Here is a 20,859-nt window from a genome sequence, read left to right on the forward strand (position 1 = left end):
CCTGGGACTCGAGCTGGTAGGAGTTGACAAGACAGCACTAAACAGACCTGGGACTCGAGCTGGTAGGAGTTGACAAGACAGCACTAGACAGACCTGGGACTCGAGCGAGGGTTGGGTTAAGTTTAGGTAAGAAGTATTGTTTAGGGGTTGGAGTGAGGTTAGAAAACAAAATTCATGCCAGCAACCTTGTGTTATGCCTTCCATTCAACACCAATTTATCACCAAGCAAGTGTATTTAACACGCACTGGGCACTGTAAACTCTGCCCACTGACCATTGAGCTTTAATTGAACCAATCACATTCATTATGTGTGTCACGACTTCCGGCGAAGTTGGCTCCCCTGTCTGTTCGGGGGTGCTCGGCGGTCGTCGTCACCGTCCAACTTGTCGCTACCGATCCCTTTTTCGTTTGTCTTATTAGTTTCACCTGTGTGTATTTTAGTTTAATTAGCTTCCCGATATATAGTAGGTTGTCCCGCCCTTGTTTTGTGTGGGATTGTTTTTGTTACTCTGTTGGAGTGTGGGCATCATGTGTGTATTCTCCGGACTGTTTTGTCCTGTGTTTGGGCGCCCTGTGTGTTGGCGTGACCGTTTGTTTGCCGGAGAATAAATTCACGATATACTGAACCCTGCTCTCTGCGCCTGATTCCAACCCAACACTCCTAGTATCCCGTGACAATGTGCCTGAGACAGAGCTGCCCTAAGGGCAAGATTGAATACGGAAAACTGTCCCAAACCGATCTGGATTGTTGTTTGAGATTTAGGCTAAATCTCTACCACCTGTTCACATTCTTTTAACCAACCCTTTGTCCATCTGCTGGTGAATAAGAGAAAAAGCATTTAAATTTAAATAAACCGATAACCAAACCACAACATGGAAGCTATCAAAAAACTTGTAAGATGAAGATCAAGGCACTTAAATGCCTTTATTGTGGTCGTACGTTTAATGAAACAACATACAAAAAATGAATGTAAAAAAAGAAACAAGAATACAATGGAGCATATTATCTACAATATTGTATGTATACTGCATAACTTTGCTCTTCAATAAAACATATTTGTTCATTGAACAATATATTTTAAATGTTATAGATTGGGTTGCCAAATGGTGGTGTCATACATGACCGATGACATCACAATGGTCTTAAAGCCAATTTGAACAATGGGTTAATGAGGAAATGTATCAGTCTTCATTGGTTATCGACATGGCTTGTTTCTGCTGGTGCAAAAAGGTATGAAATCAGGTCATTTAATCAATTAACAACTACTATCATTCTGGAGTAGTATTTTTCTCTTAAACCTAGTGGGAAGAGTAAAAGTACAATGACATTCTGATTGACGAATACGTAAAAAGTGTACATGAAATGTACATGAAGTTCGGCTATTGCAAATGTCACTCAATGTAACCTGTCTATAATGTGCTATTTTAGGTTTAGGATAGATACCTATGATTCTCCATTTAGGCCAACCTCTTCCTACTCTTATGACCCCCCCTCCTCCATTGTCAACAGAAACGTCAGAAAGCAAATTCAGTTGATGTGGAGCAGAAGACAAGAAAGAAGAAGGAGAGGGGCACTTCATCCCCCTCTCCAATTCCATCTGACCGTTCTGAACGGAATGGCTCCGCGACCTCTGACCCCTCACCCTCTGACCAACTCTCCTCCCTCCATCCACCTCCCTCTCCTGTTAAATGTGCCTCTCAGCCTTGCTCTCCTGCAAAACAATCCTCTGTACCCCGGTCACCTGCCAAAAACCCTTCCCCAGTGAAATCCTGTCCAGTGGTGTCCCAACCTTGTTCTCCCTCTCCTACCAACCCTCTGGACCGTCATGGAGACACCAGTCAGGAGGGCACAACAGTCAGGTAATCCAAACATAAAGTACAGTGCCATCCTAGAGTCTCATTGGAGAGTTGGGTTTAGTGCTACCAGACCAAGGCCAGTGTTAATCAACAGTATGAGTGCTAATCTAGGATCAGGTCCTCTCTGTCCATAATAATCTGATTCATTGATCTATGATCTAAAATGCAAAACTGGTCCGAGATCAGACTCCTATTCGGAGACACTTGATAAACACAGTCCCAGAAAGTTATTTTCCTGAAACTGTAGTTTGAGCCTCTTCTGTCTACATCTAGTGGATAAAGAGAGTACTAACCTATTGGCCTGGTCTACTTGGTACACTGCATTTATATGGACAGCAGTACATGCATAACTACTCAGCTGTGTTTATAGTAGGGTACAGTATTTAATAGAGAGACTGTGTAGAGTGATAATATCTCTGTGTTGGAGGCGTTAGACCTGTTTCTCTCCTTCCTCCAGACCTCTGTCTCTTCAGGAACACTCTAGTCCAATGCCCCAGAGACCAGTCTCAGCCACCAGAAGCATGACTCTTCCCAGGGCCAGCTCAGCCACCAGAAGCATGACTCTTCCCAGGGCCAGCTCAGCCACCAGAAGCATGACTCTTCCCAGGGCCAGCTCAGCCACCAGAGGGCCAGAAGAGACCCAGGGGGCCAGAGGAGAACGGGTGGCACTGGTCAACATGGAACTTCTTGGGTAAACCACAACACACTGCAAATTAATTGCATATAAGTTCTTTATTGTTTAGAGATCAGTGTCTGATATACTATGGGGATAGGGCTTACTATCGAGCATGTCCGTTTTAATAGATATTTATAAACCCATGAATTATGTCAATCTTGGTCTAAAGGACATCCACTTCTTTGTGTTAAATATAATGTATCCCGTATCCCTTGCCATTATCATCACTTTATAGAGATATGAAGGTTATGATTCATCTCTATGTGTGTTCTGATGACTGCTTCTTCTTCACAGGTTGCCTAACATTGGCAACACTTGCTTCCTTAACGCCACCCTACAGTGCCTCCTGGTCCTGCCATCATTCTCAAAGGAAATCCTGAACCAGGAACAACTCTGGAGCTCCTCCCCCTTCTCCAACCTGCTCAGGTAAGGGAAGGCTCAAAAGCAGACACTCACCCCACACACCCATTAATTGTGGTCATAAATTAAAGAAGGGACACTCTTTTCACGCCACTTCTACAGAAAGGGATTGTCGTAGCAGGTTAAGATAGCACTTTCACTAATCCTAACCCTTTTCCTAACCTTAACCACTTCATATTTTGCTGTGTATTGTATTTATGGTTTATTTTCCAGTTTCTTTTTGTTTTTGGAATCTTCATAACCCAGAGGAACAACAATGACACACTGATTATGATGTAGGCATTTTGTAGGCCAATTTGGAAAGTGTAGAATGACTACATGACCCATAATGCTCATTGACTGAACATTCCACCTTACGAGGGAAATTTGGTAGTTTTTTAAAATGCTCTGGAATTGAGAGCAGTATCCAAACCAAATATCTTAGGAGAATAAACAATACTTTTTTGTTGTTTGGCTTCATTGTCCGTCCTCAAAGGTGAAATTGCATCAAATCGAATGAAACATTTCTAATGATGGGGTGCCACTAGATAAAACATATTTGTATTTACTCATCTCATTCAGGCGTAAGCCAGTAGGTTGACACCATCCAGACAGCTGCTAACTTACTCTCTGTCTCCCCTACAGGTGTCTGTCTGATGTGCACCGTTCTGGTCGACCTGACAGTGTGGCAAACCAGGCCTCAAAAGCAGACCTCATGTGGCAGGTCAAGTACTCCTTGTCGGGATACGATTTGAAGTATCTGGGGGACACGCAACAGGTAACTAAGGCACTACTCTCTTGTGTACGAGTGCTCTTCTTGCAAGGGTTCATTTTCTCTTTTTAATTTGCTTTTATCTTGGTGTGTTTCTTTCTCTTCCTCATCATAGGACGCACACGAGTTACTTGTGGATATGCTGTGCCAGCTGAAGGAGGAGGGCATGATTCTGAAGACACTCGGGATGAACTATACCTGCCCTGTTTCCCAGCTGGAGTTCCAACTTGTGTCGGTGCGCACATGTACCAGGTAAGAGCTCCCATTTGTTGTAATGTATCTACTGAGAACATGATCTTTCTATATATATATATATATATATATATATATATATATATACAGTATATATTAATATTACAAAACACATGGCATAACAGAAACATTGTAGAGACCTGAAACAGACTTGGTGCATTTTTCCTTCTCTTTGTCCTGCTTCTGAAGCTGTGGGCGCGAGTCGTCTACCAGAGAGGACTACAACCACCTCTCATTGGACTTCAGCCCTGAGCGCACCTTGCTGAGCAGCCTGGCACTCACTTTCAAAGTCAGCACTTAGGGCTCAGCCCTGCATGTAGAGACTAACACCCAGGGCAAGCTGCCCACTGCCTCAGAATACGCTATCTTATTATTGTAGTGGTATCATTCAATATGTAATGCTTTTGTTTCTAACCAGAGTGAAAAGGTTGAATTCACATGTGAGGGCTGTAAAGGCCTCCACGCCTCAAAGGTGGAGCAGTTCCACACACTGCCTCTGTGAGTTGTCCCTTTATAACCTCTCATAGTACTAGCAGTGTTTAATGTCCTGAGCCTTTAGGAGTAGTTACCTTCCTGAGCAGGTTGTAGGACTTAGAGGTGAGCACCGCCAAACACATTTCACTCATCTGTTATGTTGTTGACTGGTTTCATTGTCTGTCTGTTCATCTCTCTTCCTCTCTGTTTCTGGGCAGTGTGCTGGTTCTGCATCTGAAGAGGTTTGGAGGACCTGGGGGGTTGGAGAAGCTGGAGGCTCCTCTTTTGTTTCCTTCGGAGCTGAGGCTCTCCACCCTCTGTGGGGACATGGTGCCACACCTGCACAGTGCCAGCCCACAGGCCCTCACCAGCCAGGCCCCCAGCATCCAGGGGTCCATCCCCCAGACCCTCGCCAGCCAAGTCTCCAGCCCACCTGGAGAGACCAAAGACAGCGCCCTCTTCTGTTCAGGTAGGTCATGGCACCATAACACTATTCTTGCTCCAACATCACACAAACCACCCACTCCCAAAACGGTCCAGATGACAGAGAATCTAGCTGCAATTTAAAATGTTTCTCAGATATCTTTAGTGATGTATGGGAGCTGATTTAGTCCAGAGCAATTCAGACAAGTGACCACGTTTTCACAGCTCTTGATATGTATATTTGACCCCTCAGATTCAAATGAGCAGGAACCAGGGAAAGTGCTGCTGACAGCCTCAGTGGTGAGAAGAGAGAGAGAGATAGAGAGAGAGAGTGAACGCAGTGAAAAATAAGTTATGACAGAACACTGAGATAGTTATGAGGAGTACACAATGTAGTAGACCTCCTGTAATAGACTAGTACTGTAGTAGACTGTAGACAGTGTGGTGGACTGTAGAGGAAATGAGAATCCTATGATCACATGTGTTTTCTTACAGAAGCAGAAGCCAGTGCAGTCAGTGAATGGTTACTACCAGCTGACTGGCGTCGTCTCTCATTTGGGAGGCTCCGCAAACTCCGGTAAGTAAATACCATCAAACACACACATGCAGATGCACAATACATATGACATCAGCTGAATTCCAAATCACTCCCTTCTCCTTGGATCTCAATTTGCATGTTCACATGTGCCTCTGCCGAATACACAAGCATCCCGAAGCTGAGGGAGTGAAAAGTATCGAGGGTGAAGGCCAGGGATCATCAACCATTTTTTTTCTAAAATTTGTAGACTGCAAATATACCGTAGGAAGGCCAAACAAATATAATATTTGACTAATTTCAAACCTTGCTTACATTTGTGTACAACCACATATATAGCTTTTTATTGTGCGTGGGAATACTTTGAAACAGATTTCCAAAATGAAAATCACTTGGAGCTGATTTGATGGTGTTTTTACAGTCTTTTAACAATTACGTTTTATTTGGTTAGAAAACATAGGGGGCCAAATAAAATCATCCTTGGGCCAAATTTGTCTCGCGGGCCGCCATTTGTGGAACCCAGTTTTAGGGGATAATTAGACATTTCAACAGCCATTTCGGCCAAGCGAGCAAGGCTTCAGGCTTCAGTGAAGTGTCATCCCAACAAGCACTGCAATATGTTTAGAGTTTGCTCAATTTAATTCAAAAGAATGGAGAGGCATGCCTAATTATATGTTATGTGTATTTGTTTATCTCTGATTTCAAAACTTGACACATGTAACAGATAAAATACCTCCCAAATGAACTGTTTAACTGTTACAAAACACTCTATTACCCACAATAGCCTGACCCTTGACCTCTAGTCTGTCTTCCTTGTTCCACAGGGCACTACATTAGTGACATATTGCATGCCAGTGGAAACTGGTTCTGCTGTAACGACAGCCAGGTGTCAATGTCCAATGAAGCCACTGTGCTGAGGACCAGAGCCCGGAGTGCCTACATGCTCTTCTATATGTTCAGGTACTGCTTACTCTCACCATCTATATTCTTGTGTTGCTATTTATGTGTACGGTTCTTTTCACCCTACAGGGCAAGAGAGCGGGAGGCCCCAGCACACAGGGCCTAACAGGGCCACCAGCATCAGCCCCAGCCTAAACAGGGGCAGCACCTGGACCAGCACTCAGACCTGACTCAACAGGGGTAGTACCAGGCCCAGCCTCAAACCCCCAGCCCAGCCTCAACAGGGGTAGTACCAGGCCCAGTCTCAAAACCCCCAGCCCAGCCTCAACCCTCACACACCTGCCTCGAAAGGGGTAGCATTTGGCCCAACATCAACAACCCCGAGCCCAGCCATAACAGGGGCAGCACTGGGCCCAACATCATCACACCCAGCCCAGCCTCAACATGGGAAGAACCAGGCCCAGTCTCAACATGGGCAGAACATGACCCAGCCCCAACACCCTCAGACCTGCCTCAACAGGTGCAGCATTCAGCCCTACTTCAATCATGCTGCTCTTCAACACTAGCATGAACATTCTTTCAGTAGCTTATGTCATCAATACCTGCCCTTGTCTTGACTACTTCACCTAATGTATAAAGTATACACACTAAATGTAGTACACATGTAGATGTGGTGGACAGAGAGTGTGATTATTTAGAGGGTATAACTTCCCTTCTATTTGGTTTGGTTTGAAATCCTCCTGTTGTGAAATACACTGTGGTGTCTAACCTCTTATTCAGCATGGTCACACCGGATGACCTGCAATATTAATAAAGACAAGCAAATGTAAGAAAATCCCATTTAAGATGATTCTGTTGACCGTTGTAACTCTTTAACTCAGGAAGATTTATGGTCTGGGATTCAGGCCGGTCCTAACAGGAAACGTGACAAAGGGAAGCAGCTGTAATGGAGCCTTCTAACACCCAATCAGGTCTGGAGGAGGAATGTCACATAAAGATTCAGAGGTGCTATGAGTATCTTTTGAAGTTACTCTCCAGTTGTATTCCATTTGAATAAATACAGACATGAAAATGCTGGGCTACGGATGTGACCTTGGTTCTATGATTTTATATCATACCCCCAAGACATGCTAACCTCTCACCATTACCAATAATAGGGAAGGTTAGCATTTTATATCATACCCCCAAGACATACTAACCTCTCACCATTACCAATAATTGGGAAGGTTAGCATTTTATATCATACCCCCAAGACATGCTAACCTCTCACCATTACCAATAATAGGGAAGGTTAGCATTTTATATCATACCCCCAAGACATACTAACCTCTCACCATTACCAATAATAGGGAAGGTTAGCATTTTATATCATACCCCCAAGACATGCTAACCTCTCACCATTACCAATAATTGGGAAGGTTAGCATTTTATATCATACCCCCAAGACATGCTAACCTCTCACCATTACCAATAATAGTGGAGGTTGGCATTTTATATCATACCCCCAAGACATGCTAGCCTCTCACCATTACCAATAATAGGGAAGGTTAGCATTTTATATCATATCCCCAAGACATGCTAGCCTCTCACCATTACCAATAATAGGGGAGGTTAGCATTTTACATCATACCCCCAAGACATGCTAACCTCTCACCATTACCAATAATAGGGAAGTTTAGCATTTTATATCATACCCCCAAGACATGCTTACCTCTAACCATTACCAATAATAGGGGAGATTAGCATTTTATATCATACCCCCAAGACATGCTAACCTCTCACCATTACCAATAATAGGGGAGATTAGCATTTTATATCATACCCCCAAGACATGCTAACCTCTCACCATTACCAATAATAGGGAAGGTTAGCATTTTAAATCATACCCCCAAGACATGCTAACCTCTGACCATTACCAATAATAGGGAAGGTTAGCATTTTATATCATACCCCCAAGACATGCTAACCTCTCACCATTACCAATAATAGGGAAGGTTAGCATTTTATATCATACCCCCAAGACATGATAGTGAAACTCTTTTTCATAGTGGATTAGAAACACTGGCAACCACGTGACTCCCACCAGCCTTAGTTTGATCATATAATACATACTATGACTCCCACCAGCCTTAGTGTGATAATATACTACATGATATGACTCCCACCAGCCTTAGTTTGATCATATAATACATACTATGACTCCCACTAGCCTTAGTGTGATAATATACTACATGATATGACTCCCGCCAGCCTTAGTGTGATAATATACTACATGATATGACTCCCACCAGCCTTAGTTTGATCATATAATACATACTATGACTCCCACCAGCCTTAGTGTGATAATATACTACATGATATGACTCCCGCCAGCCTTAGTGTGATAATATACTACATGATATGACTCCCGCCAGCCTTAGTGTGATAATATACTACATGATATGACTCCCACCAGCCTTAGTTTGATCATATAATACATACTATGACTCCCACCAGCCTTAGTGTGATAATATACTACATGATATGACTCCCACCAGCCTTAGTGTGATAATAAACTACATATGACTCCCACCAGCATTAGTTTGATAATATAATACACATGACTCCCACCAGCCTTCGTTTGATAATATAATACACATGACTCCCACCAGTCTTAGTTTGATAATATAATACATGATATGACTCCCACCAGCCTTAGTTTGATCATATAATACATACTATGACTCCCACCAGCCTTAGTGTGATAATATACTACATGATATGACTCCCGCCAGCCTTAGTGTGATAATATACTACATGATATGACTCCCGCCAGCCTTAGTGTGATAATATACTACATGATATGACTCCCACCAGCCTTAGTTTGATCATATAATACATACTATGACTCCCGCCAGCCTTAGTGTGATAATATACTACATGATATGACTCCCACCAGCCTTAGTGTGATAATAAACTACATATGACTCCCACCAGCATTAGTTTGATAATATAATACACATGACTCCCACCAGCCTTCGTTTGATAATATAATACACATGACTCCCACCAGTCTTAGTTTGATAATATAATACATGATATGACTCCCACCAGCCTTAGTTTGATAATATAATACACATGACTCCCACCAGTCTTAGTTTGATAATATAATACATGATATGACTCCCACCAGCCTTAGTTTGATAATATAATACACATGACTCCCACGAGCCTAAGTTTGATAATAAACTACATATGTCTCCCTGCAGCCTTAGTTTGATAATATAATACACATGACTCCCACCAGCCTTAGTTTGATAATAAACTACATATGACTCCCTGCAGCCTTAGTTTGATAATACACCACATGACATGACTCCCACCTGCCTTAGTTTGATAATATACTACTTGGAATGACTCCCACCACCGTTAGTGTGATAATATAATACATGATATGACTCCCACCAGTCTTAGTTTGATAATATAATACATGATATGACTCCCACCAGCCTTAGTTTGATAATATAATGTGTGATTTGACTCACACCACACTATATATTACTCCACCAGCCTTAGTTTTATAATAAACTACATATGACTCCCTGCAGCCTTAGTTTGATAATACACCACATGACATGACTCCCACCTGCCTTAGTTTGATAATATACTACTTGGAATGACTCCCACCACCGTTAGTGTGATAATATAATACATGATATGACTCCCACCAGCCTTTGTTTGACAATATAATACATGATATGACTCCCACCTGCCTTAGTTTGATAATATAATACGTGATATGACTCCCACCAGTCTTAGTTTGATGACCTACTACATGATATGACTCCCACCAGTCTTCGTTTGATAATGTAATACATTATATGACTCCCACCAGTCTTAGTTTGATAATATAATACATGATATGACTCCCACCACCCTTAGTGTGATAATATAATACATGATATGACTGATCTCTCTCTTCAGTCAGGTTGTTAAAACTGGTCTGTAGCTGGTCTCTCTTTGGTCAGGTGGTCTTAGCTAGTCTGTAGCTGGTCTCTCTTTGGTCAGGTGGTCTTAGCTAGTCTGTAGCTGGTCTCTCTCTCTTCAGTATGGGTGTTGTAACTGTTATGTTGCTGGCCATTCTGCAGATGTGTTGAGGTGCTGGTCTCACCGTTTCTCAGGGTCTCTGCACTGATGTAGATATCCACAATCCTCTCTTCCATTGCACCTCTGTCATATCTGGCTTGGTGTAGATGGACTCAGACATTTTCAACAATGTTTTCTAACTATAGCTACAGTGTCTTAAAGCAGTTCAAAACAGGCAGAGGTCGATAATCCAGAGTAGTGGGGCAAGGGTACAGGACGGCAGGCAGGCTCAGGGTCAGGTCAGGCAGAGGGAGGTAAACCAGAGTAGTGGGGCAAGGGTACAGGACGGCAGGCAGGCTCAGGGTCAGGTCAGGCAGAGGTCGATAATCCAGAGTAGTGGGGCAAGGGTACAGGACGGCAGGCAGGCTCAGGGTCAGGTCAGGCAGAGGGAGGTAACCCAGAGTAGGGGCAAAGGCACAGGACGGCAGGCAGACTCAGGGTCAGGGCTGGCAGAGTGGTCAGGCAGACGGGCTCAGTGTCAGGGCAGGAAGGGTCAAAACCAGGAGGGCGAGAAAAATAGAGACTGAGGAGCTGAGACAAAATGCTGATTGACTTGACAAACTGGCAACAGATAAACAGAGAGCACAGGTATAAGTACCCAGGGGATAATGGGAAAGATGAACGACACCTGGAGAGGGGTGGAGACAAGCTCATGGACAGGTGAAACAAATCAGGACGTGACAGTCAAAAGCTGACTGCTTTTGACCCTGTTGTAGGTGGGGATTTGTGGAACAGAAACATGTCATAGCTGGTTGTACAGTAACATGTCATAGCTGGTTATACAGTAACATGTCCTGGCTGGTTATACAGTAACATGTCCTGGCTGGTTATACAGTAACATGTCCTGGCTGGTTATACAGTAACATGTCCTGGCTGGTTATGCAGTAACATGTCCTGGCTGGTTAGTGTTGGGACACCTTCTTTCCACCTTTTTTCCTGATTCCTGAGTAATTTCCTGGTCTTCTGGAGTAAGTTCCACCCGCATACTGTGAAGCAACACAAACATATGCACAGACACACGCACACACACACACGATAACATACCACAATCCTCTCCTACATTCTCTCAGGAACTAATGAGGACCCATAATAAATGCAAATTCAAATACATACACCAGACACACACCCTGTTATATGATCTCTTACTACTCTGTATCACTGATTAACATATTGGATGTATCTTAATAATGTCTCTGGATGATTTAAATAACTAGAATTAGAAATCTGTCAAATACGTCGAGCGTTTGGGGCGTTTGGGGCTATTCTGTTGCTTCTATTAAGCCAGGCAATCTCAACCAAGCACAGCTCAAGTATTTGGGTCATATTCATTAGGAACCAAATGTAAGATAGAAAACTGAAACAGGGAGGGACTAACTGTACCTGTCCAATAAGAATAAAGTGTTTTGTTTTGCCGTTGTAAACCATTTTACGATGGTGTGCCCTAATGAATATGTGGCCCAGGTCTGCTAATAACCACCAACCACTGACTGACTGACAGACTGACTGACTGACTGACTGACTGACTGACTGACTGACTGACTGACTGACTGACTGACTGACTGACTGACTGACTGACAGACAGACAGACAGACAGACAGACAGACAGACAGACAGACAGACAGACAGACAGACAGACAGACAGACAGACAGACAGACAGACAGACAGACAGACAGACAGACAGACAGACAGACAGACAGACAGACAGACAGACAGACAGACAGACAGACAGACAGACAGACAGACAGACAGGAAGCTGTTATTAAAGGAAGTCAGTGGTATGGGCTAAATATGATTTGGCACAGCAACACATGCTGAAATCAACTGAAATTACAATACAATAGGTGATCCAGCAAAAACATCCCTAAACTCTATGTGTCGCAAATTGAACCCTTTTTCCTACATAGTGATGGACCCTGGTCAAAGGTAGTGCACTATACAGGGGATATGGTGACAATTGAGATTTATGTCATTATTCACATTCTATGTAGGTCTTATGTACTGCCTCTGACCTGAAAACACAGGCCACTTTTCATCCATGGATATAAGGTTGGGTTAGGGTTAAGGTAATGGTCAGTTTTGGGTTTGGTCTATCATCTGGTTGTAGTTGAATGCTGGTCAGAAAAGTCCCTCTTGTTGGGTGTAATACCTACTTTTATAAGTGTTTGTCTCCCCCTACTGGCCATTTCTACAAGCTCAGTTTCTCCTTCTATTACCGTGACCTTGAACCATAAAAAAACAAGACTGTGTTGCAGACAGCCATGTTCCCTCTGAACTAAGCGGCCGCGCACTTCCTCCAGGACTGCTGCACAGAAGAAACGCCATGCAACACAGAGGTGGAAGAGATTGAACTTCACTGAGTTCAACCCCATTAGTTTGCACTATAAAGATCAATGTTTTATCAGGGATCGTATCAATATTATATCAGCCTATTTTCAATGCAACAAAACATAACAAATTTAATTTTCCAAAATTGAGTCTGTGAATTTGTTGTTGGCAGAGCCACAGCACAACGGGGTAGAATTTAATTGGCAGGGGGTTGCGCAAGACTGGTCTTTCAATCACCCAGGAGTGAACGCGCTTTTCACATCAGATCAGAGCGGCTCGTGGGCACATTTGTTGATATTCTTTGCTAGTTGACGAGTTATTAGCCCAGTTCTACATTAATATGGGTATAGGAGCACAAAACGAGGAGCCAACACTTCAAGCTGTCTTTGAAAAGCCAGATAGGTAAAAAGCTGATGTCTTAATTAAAGGGGCGATGTTGTATTTTGAGACAGGTTTGAATATGTAAATACGTTTATAGGCAGAGGTGTAGCCTACATTGTCTAATTTTATTTTGTAGAGTGGTGTCTGGCATAATACAATTACAATACCATTTACAGTCACCTATTTGGCCCATGATGTTACAGACCAAATAAAAAATTATGAATTAATGTCAATATCTTCATAATGTAAAACGTTTTAAAAGTGTCCTGCAATGTATGCCTGCATTGAGCACCACATATAGGCTACTGCAGGCTATATCATAGAAGTCAAAAGCTATTTCATGTCACGTTCTGATCTGTTTCACCTGTTCTCAGCTCCACTGGTGATTGGTGTTGTCATTGGTAACCTACATGCTGTCCCTTGTACAATGAAGGTTGTGAGTCATTCTCACCTTTCATTAGCATTGTGTGTGTGTGTGTGTGTGTGTGTGTGTGTGTGTGTGTGTGTGATCTCAGCACTGTTCTGCCCTCTGTGTGTCGAGGTCACACTGTTTTAAGTATCCAATCACATTCAATCAGGAAGCTGGTAGACCTTGTTAAAGAACATTGCTCCTTTATTTATTGATCTGTGACTTTGTTATTCTTATTATTAAAGTGATGATCACAGGTTAATAATTGGACCCACTTTCTTTTTACTAAGCATAAGCCTACTTCAAATCACATGACATGTTTCTAATCAAAATAATGAAGAAACATTTTACAGAGTACAGTGTGACTACATACTCTCCTCTAAATCTTAACACAACAATTATTTGTCTTCCTCATTCTCTTAATTTTCTTCTTCCTCCTCTGTCTCTATCTCCTCTCCTCCTTTCAACCCTATTAGATGTGATGGTCCAAGGTCCCTCCCCTGGGATTGTATTATCCAATGTCTTGAAACAGAGTCTGTACTACAGAGTCTGAGTCTGAACTTACCTCTATGGTGAGTTCATCTCTCACTTTAACCACAAGGTGGAAGCATTACAGGGTTAATAACTGTCAGATATCATGGTTAATACCAGTACCTACAGGGTTAACAACAGTCAGAAATCATGGTTAATATCAGTACCTACAGGGTTAATAACAGTCAGCAATCATGGTTAATACCAGTACCTACAGGGTTAAAACCAGTCAGATATCATGGTAAATACCAGTACCTACAGGGTTAAAAACAGTCAGATATCATGGTTAATACCAGTACCTACAGGGTTAAAAACTATAAGACATCACAGTTAGAACATCACCATCCAAAGGGCTGGACAACGGGCCACTCCCTAAAAACACATGGTTCCCATGAAAGCGGTTGGTTTTGCTACATTCTTAAAACATGATTCATTATGCAGAATTTGTGTGTTGGAGTCACTTTTCATTCTTAATTGATCTACCATTTCTATCATAGGACACCACAATCGATGGGGACGCAGGGCAGTACCATTCTGCTCATCTGATGAAGGTGCACATGAATCAGTATCACTCATTATTTGCAGAAACAGATACTTGTATTTTTTATTTAACTAGGCAAGTCATTTAAGAACAAATTCTTATTTACAATGATGTCCTAGGAACAGTGGGTTAACTGCCTTGTTCAGGGGCAGAACAACAGGTGTTTACCTTGTCAGCTCAGGGATTTGATTCAACAACCTTCCGGTTACTGGCCCAACGCTCTAACCACTAGACGACATGCCGCCCCAACTGGGATGGATCCCAAGGCAAATGTGGCTGACCAGTGAACCTCCAGGTGTTCATCATTAATACTGTGACCAAGACTGATGCAACCCGAAAAAAACATTCAAGACAGAGTTAATGAGTACTTGAGGTCACTGAGAACGTCTTGACATGGCCTGCTCTCCCTTATGTAAGGAATTAAGCATCTTTGCCATGTTTACTATCTACTGTGGGCTATGTTTACTTGTCAGACTGCACAGTAGCTTAAATAAATGTGTACATTCTCAAATAGTAAACAAAACAAAAAAAATAATCAATAACATGTTTCAACCATGGTGTTTTTCTGGTTGATGGCCAATATTAAGTACAGTCAAATGCATTTGTGAATTAAATCACTTTATTGTTTAATTAATTAAGGCTCCTTTCTCTTTTATGTGCTGGAGTTATTTTAAGAATAAAGTAGGCTAGTGAAGGCAACAAATTGTTGCTTACTGAAACTCCCAATGTCATCCAATTGTTACAATAGGATTTGAAGCAAAAGCCTACCCGCGTATGGTCAACTATTTCAGCACCGTTTTGTGCTGCTCTGGGAAAAGCAAGACAACTTAATAAACATATACATTTTTAAAAAGTAATTCAAAAATATATTTATATTGTACCACTGTAGATTTTGCAGGCAGTCAGAGATGAGTCCGATTGTAAAGTGTAGCAAAATGGGCAAACTTCAATGTATTCAACGCTTAAGTAGTCTAAAACCAGATTTGCCCAACCCCTACAAATATATTAATTTATTATTATCCCTGCATTATCATTGTATAAAAGCCCATTAGATATTAATTTAGAATCCTCTAAATGTAATTAGATCTACTATTGAAAATTGTTGATCTGAATTGATCTGCAAGTATTTTCAGTTTCCGGTAAACTCTTTGTTTCCTTTCATGTGTCCAACCAATTATTATCGGATTATTCACCATGGCAACCAGTGAAATGTATTTCTGAGTTAGGTTAACTGGTTTTTAGAATTCACAACAAAATGCCTCCAGCTGTCCATCACCACTGTAAATATAAAGAGTGGTTATAGAGGGTGAGCGTGTATGTGTGTGTTTGTGCGAGAGAGCAACGAAACACACACAGTAACGTGTGTAAATGAGTTCCGAGAGCAGATCTGTTATCCAACGATTAGTTTCATATTAAAAACGGTCAAATGCTTCTCAAAGATGCTCTCTGGTGGTCAAACTAGCTCGAACGAGCGTTAATGGCAACAATGTCTGACACTTAAATAATAAATAATGTGCCATAGAATTCTGCGGCAGCCCGCAAGTTGTGCTGCAATGTGATGCAACTTTTTAAGGAAGAATCACTGGAGCAGTTGGCAAGACAGCACTAAACAGACCTGGGACTCTAGCTGGTAGGAGTTGGCAAGACAGCACTAAACAGACCTGGGACTCTAGCTGGTAGGAGTTGGCAAGACAGCACTAAACAGACCTGGGACTCTAGCTGGTAGGAGTTGGCAAGACAGCACTAAACAGACCTGGGACTCTAGCTAGTAGGAGTTGGCAAGACAGCACTAAACAGACCTGGGACTCTAGCTAGTAGGAGTTGGCAAGACAGCACTAAACAGACCTGGGACTCTAGCTGGTAGGAGTTGGCAAGATAGCACTAAACAGACCTGGGACTCTAGCTGGTAGGAGTTGGCAAGACAGCACTAAACAGACCTGGGACTCTAGCTGGTAGGAGTTGGCAAGACAGCACTAAACAGACCTGGGACTCTAGCTGGTAGGAGTTGGCAAGACAGCACTAAACAGACCTGGGACTCTAGCTAGTAGGAGTTGGCAAGACAGCACTAAACAGACCTGGGACTCTAGCTGGTAGGAGTTGGCAAGACAGCACTAAACAGACCTGGGACTCTAGCTGGTAGGAGTTGGCAAGACAGCACTAAACAGACCTGGGACTCTAGCTGGTAGGAGTTGGCAAGACAGCACTAAACAGACCTGGGACTCTAGCTAGTAGGAGTTGGCAAGACAGCACTAAACAGACCTGGGACTCTAGCTAGTAGGAGTTGGCAAGACAGCACTAAACAGACCTGGGACTCTAGCTGGTAGGAGTTGGCAAGACAGCACTAAACAGACCTCGGACTCTAGCTGGTAGGAGTTGGCAAGACAGCACTAAACAGACCTGGGACTCGAGCTGGTAGGAGTTGACAAGACAGCACTAAACAGACCTGGGACTCTAGCTGGTAGGAGTTGGCAAGACAGCACTAAACAGACCTGGGACTCTAGCTAGTAGGAGTTGGCAAGGCAGCACTAAACAGACCTGGGACTCTAGCTAGGGTTGGGTTAAGTTTAGGTAAGAAGTATTGTTTAGGGGTTGGAGGTTAGAAAACAAAATTAATGCCAGCAACCTTGTGTTATGTCTTCCATTCAACACCAATTTATCACCAAGCAAGTGTATTTTACACGCACTGGGCACTGTAAGCTCTGCCCACTGACCATTGAGCTTTAATTGAACCAATCACATTCATTATGTGTGTCACGACTTCCGCCGAAGTTGGCTCCCCTGCCTGTTCGGGCGGTGCTCGGCGGTCGTCGTCACCGTCCAACTTGTCGCTACCGATCCCTTTTTCGTTTGTCTGTTGGTTTTGTCTTATTAGTTTCACCTGTGTGTATTTTAGTTTAATTAGCTTCCCTATATATAGTAGGTTGTCCCGCCATTGTTTTGTGTAGGATTGTTTTTGTTACTCTATTGGAGTGTGGGTTTCATGTGTGTATTCTCCGGACTGTTTTGTCCTGTGTTTGGGCGCCCTGTGTTTGGCGTGACCGTTTGTTTGCCAGAGAATAAATTCACGATATACTGAACCCTGCTCTCTGCGCCTGATTCCAACCCACCACTCCTAGTATCCCGTGACAACCTCCTTGAGACAGAGCTGCCCTCAGGGCAAGATTGAATACGGAAAACAGTCCCTAACCAATCTGGATGGTTGTTTGAGGTTTAGGCTAAATCTCTATCACCTGTTCACATTCTTTTAACCAAAACTTTGTCAATCTGCTGGTGAACAAGAGAAAAAGCATTTAGCATTTAAATAAACCGATAACCAAACCACAACATGGAAGCTATCAAAAAACTTGTAAGATGAAGATGAAGGCACTTAAAATGCCTTTATTGTGGTCGTACGTTTAATGAAACAACATACAAAAAAATGAATGTAAAAAAAGAAACAAGAATACAATGGAGCATATTATCTACAATATTGTATGTATACTGCATAACTTTGCTCTTCAATAAAACATATTTGTTCATTGAACAATATATTTTAAATGTTATAGATTGGGTTGCCAAATGGTGGTGTCATACATGACCGATGACATCACAATGGTCTTAAAGCCAATTTGAACAATGGGTTAATGAGGAAATGTATCAGTCTTCATTGGTTATCGACATGGCTTGTTTCTGCTGGTGCAAAAAGGTATGAAATCAGGTCATTTAATCAATTAACAACTACTATCATTCTGGAGTAGTATTTTTCTCTTAAACCTAGTGGGAAGAGTAAAAGTACAATGACATTCTGATTGACGAATACGTAAAAAGTGTACATGAAATGTACATGAAGTTCGGCTATTGCAAATTTCACTCAATGTAACCTGTCTATACTGTGTTATTTGAGGTTTAGGATAGATACCTATAATTCTCCATTTAGGCCAACCTCTTCATACTCTTATGACCCCCCTCCTCCATTGGCTGGGGATCTGGGGGGAGTATTTAGCACTATCACATTTTCTTGTCAACAGAAAAAACGTCAGAAAGCAAATTCAGTTGATGTGGAGCAGAAGACAAGAAAGAAGAAGGAGAGGGGCACTTCATCCCCCTCTCCAATTCCATCTGACCGTTCTGAACGGAATGGCTCCGCGACCTCTGACCCCTCACCCTCTGACCAACTCTCCTCCCTCCATCCACCTCCCTCTCCTGTTAAATGTGCCTCTCAGCCTTGCTCTCCTGCTAAACAACCCTCTGTACCCCGGTCACCTGCCAAAAACCCTTCCCCAGTGAAATCCTGTCCAGTGGTGTCCCACCCTTGTTCTCCCTCTCCTACCAACCCTCTGGACCGTCATGGAGACACCAGTCAGGAGGGCACAACAGTCAGGTAATCCAAACATGAAGTACAGTGCCATCCGAGAGTCTCTTTGGAGAGTTGGGTTTAGTGCTACCAGACCAAGGCCAGTGTTAATCAACAGTATGAGTGCTAATCTAGGATCAGGTCCTCTCTGTCCATAATAATCTGATTCATTGATCTATGATCTAAAATGCAAAACTGGTCCTAGACTCCTACTCTGAGACACTTGATAAACACAGTCCCAGAAAGTTATTTTCCTGAAACTGTAGTTTGAGCCTCTTCAGTCTACATCTAGTGGATAAAGAGAGTACTAACCTATTGGCCTGGTCTACTTGGAACACTGCATTTATATGGACAGCAGTACATGCATAACTACTCAGCTGTGTTTATAGTACAGTACAGTATTTAATAGAGAGACTGTGTAGAGTGATAATATCTGTGTTGGAGGCGTTAGACCTGTTTCTCTCCTTCCTCCAGACCTCTTTCTCTTCAGGAACACTCTAGTCCAATGCCCCAGAGACCAGTCTCAGCCACCAGAAGCATGACTCTTCCCAGGGCCAGCTCAGCCACCAGAAGCATGACTCTTCCCAGTGCCAGCTCAGCCACCAGAAGCATGACTCTTCCCAGGGCCAGCTCAGCCACCAGAAGCATGACTCTTCCCAGTGCCAGCTCAGCCACCAGAAGCATGACTCTTCCCAGGGCCAGCTCAGCCACCAGAAGCATGACTCTTCCCAGGGCCAGCTCAGCCACCAGAAGCATGACTCTTCCCAGGGCCAGCTCAGCCACCAGAAGCATGACTCTTCCCAGGGCCAGCTCAGCCACCAGAAGCATGACTCTTCCCAGGGCCAGCTCAGCCACCAGAAGCATGACTCTTCCCAGGGCCAGCTCAGCCACCAGAGGGCCAGAAGAGACCCAGGGGGCCAGAGGAGAACGGGTGGCACTGGTCAACATGGAACTTCTTGGGTAAACCACAACACACTGCAAATTAATTGAATATAAGTTCTTTATTGTTTAGAGATCAGTGTCTGATATACTATGGGATAGGGCTTACTATCGAGCATGTCCGTTTTAATAGATATTTATAAACCCATGAATTATGTCAATCTTGGTCTAAAGGACATCCACTTCTTTGTGTTAAATATAATGTATCCCGTATCCCCTGCCATTATCATCACTTTATAGAGATATGAAGGTTATGATTCATCTCTATGTGTGCACTGATGACTGCTTCTTCTTCACAGGTTGCCTAACATTGGCAACACTTGCTTCCTTAACGCCACCCTACAGTGCCTCCTGGTCCTGCCATCATTCTCAAAGGATATCCTGAACCAGGAACAACTCTGGAGCTCCTCCCCCTTCTCCAACCTGCTCAGGTAAGGGAAGGCTCAAAAGCAGACACTCACCCCACACACCCATTAATTGTGGTCATAAATTAAAGAAGGGACACACTCTTTTCACACCACTTCTACAGAAAGGGATTGTCGTAGCAGGTTAAGATAGCACTTTCACTAATCCTAACCCTTTTCCTAACCTTAACCACTTCATATTTTGCTGTGTATTGTATTTATGGTTTATTTTCCAGTTTATTTTTGTTTTTGGAATCTTCATAACCAAGAGGAACAACAATGACACACTGATTATGATGTAGGCATTTTGTAGGCCAATTTGGAAAGTGTAGAATGACTACATGACCCATAATGCTCATTGACTGAACATTCCACCTTACCGTGGGAAATTTGGTAGTTTTTAAAATGCTCTGGAATTGAGAGCAGTATCCAAACCAAATATCTTAGGAGAATAAACAATACTTTTTTGTTGTTTGGCTTCATTGTCCGTCCTCAAAGGTGAAATTGCATCAAATCGAATGAAACATTTCTAATGATGGGGTGCCACTAGATAAAACATATTTGTATTTACTCATCTGCCTC

General features: G+C 42.8%; 1 protein-coding gene and 1 long non-coding RNA gene across 2 annotated transcripts; both read left to right on the forward strand.

The window, feature by feature from the left end:
- Window positions 1-2,414: 2,414 nt before the first annotated feature.
- Window positions 2,415-7,364, forward strand: LOC135535815 (ubiquitin carboxyl-terminal hydrolase 37-like). Its single transcript, XM_064962244.1, has 9 exons — window positions 2,415-2,548; window positions 2,828-2,959; window positions 3,578-3,710; window positions 3,820-3,956; window positions 4,146-4,245; window positions 4,375-4,454; window positions 4,649-4,899; window positions 5,349-5,430; window positions 6,418-7,364. The coding sequence occupies exons 1-9, from the start codon at window positions 2,415-2,417 to the stop codon at window positions 6,452-6,454; spliced, it is 1,086 nt and encodes a 361-aa protein (XP_064818316.1). The 3' UTR covers window positions 6,455-7,364.
- Window positions 7,365-13,016: 5,652 nt separating this feature from the next.
- LOC135535804 (uncharacterized) lies at window positions 13,017-15,319 on the forward strand. Its single transcript, XR_010454890.1, has 3 exons — window positions 13,017-13,141; window positions 14,006-14,101; window positions 14,558-15,319. It is a non-coding gene; the product is annotated as an uncharacterized LOC135535804 (long non-coding RNA).
- The last annotated feature ends 5,540 nt before the right edge of the window (window positions 15,320-20,859 follow it).

The sequence above is a fragment of the Oncorhynchus masou genome, unplaced genomic scaffold (genome assembly GCF_036934945.1).
Source record: "Oncorhynchus masou masou isolate Uvic2021 unplaced genomic scaffold, UVic_Omas_1.1 unplaced_scaffold_518, whole genome shotgun sequence".
Taxonomy (NCBI): domain Eukaryota; kingdom Metazoa; phylum Chordata; class Actinopteri; order Salmoniformes; family Salmonidae; genus Oncorhynchus; species Oncorhynchus masou.

Bases quoted from the DNA above. Each gene is read 5' to 3' on its own strand.
- LOC135535815 (XM_064962244.1), top strand. From the start codon at position 2,415: ATGACTCTTCCCAGGGCCAGCTCAGCCACCAGAAGCATGACTCTTCCC. The intron at 4,246-4,374 runs GTCAGCACTTAG...GTTTCTAACCAG, and splicing joins GCCTGGCACTCACTTTCAAA to AGTGAAAAGGTTGAATTCAC. The intron at 4,455-4,648 runs GTGAGTTGTCCC...GTTTCTGGGCAG, and splicing joins CAGTTCCACACACTGCCTCT to TGTGCTGGTTCTGCATCTGA.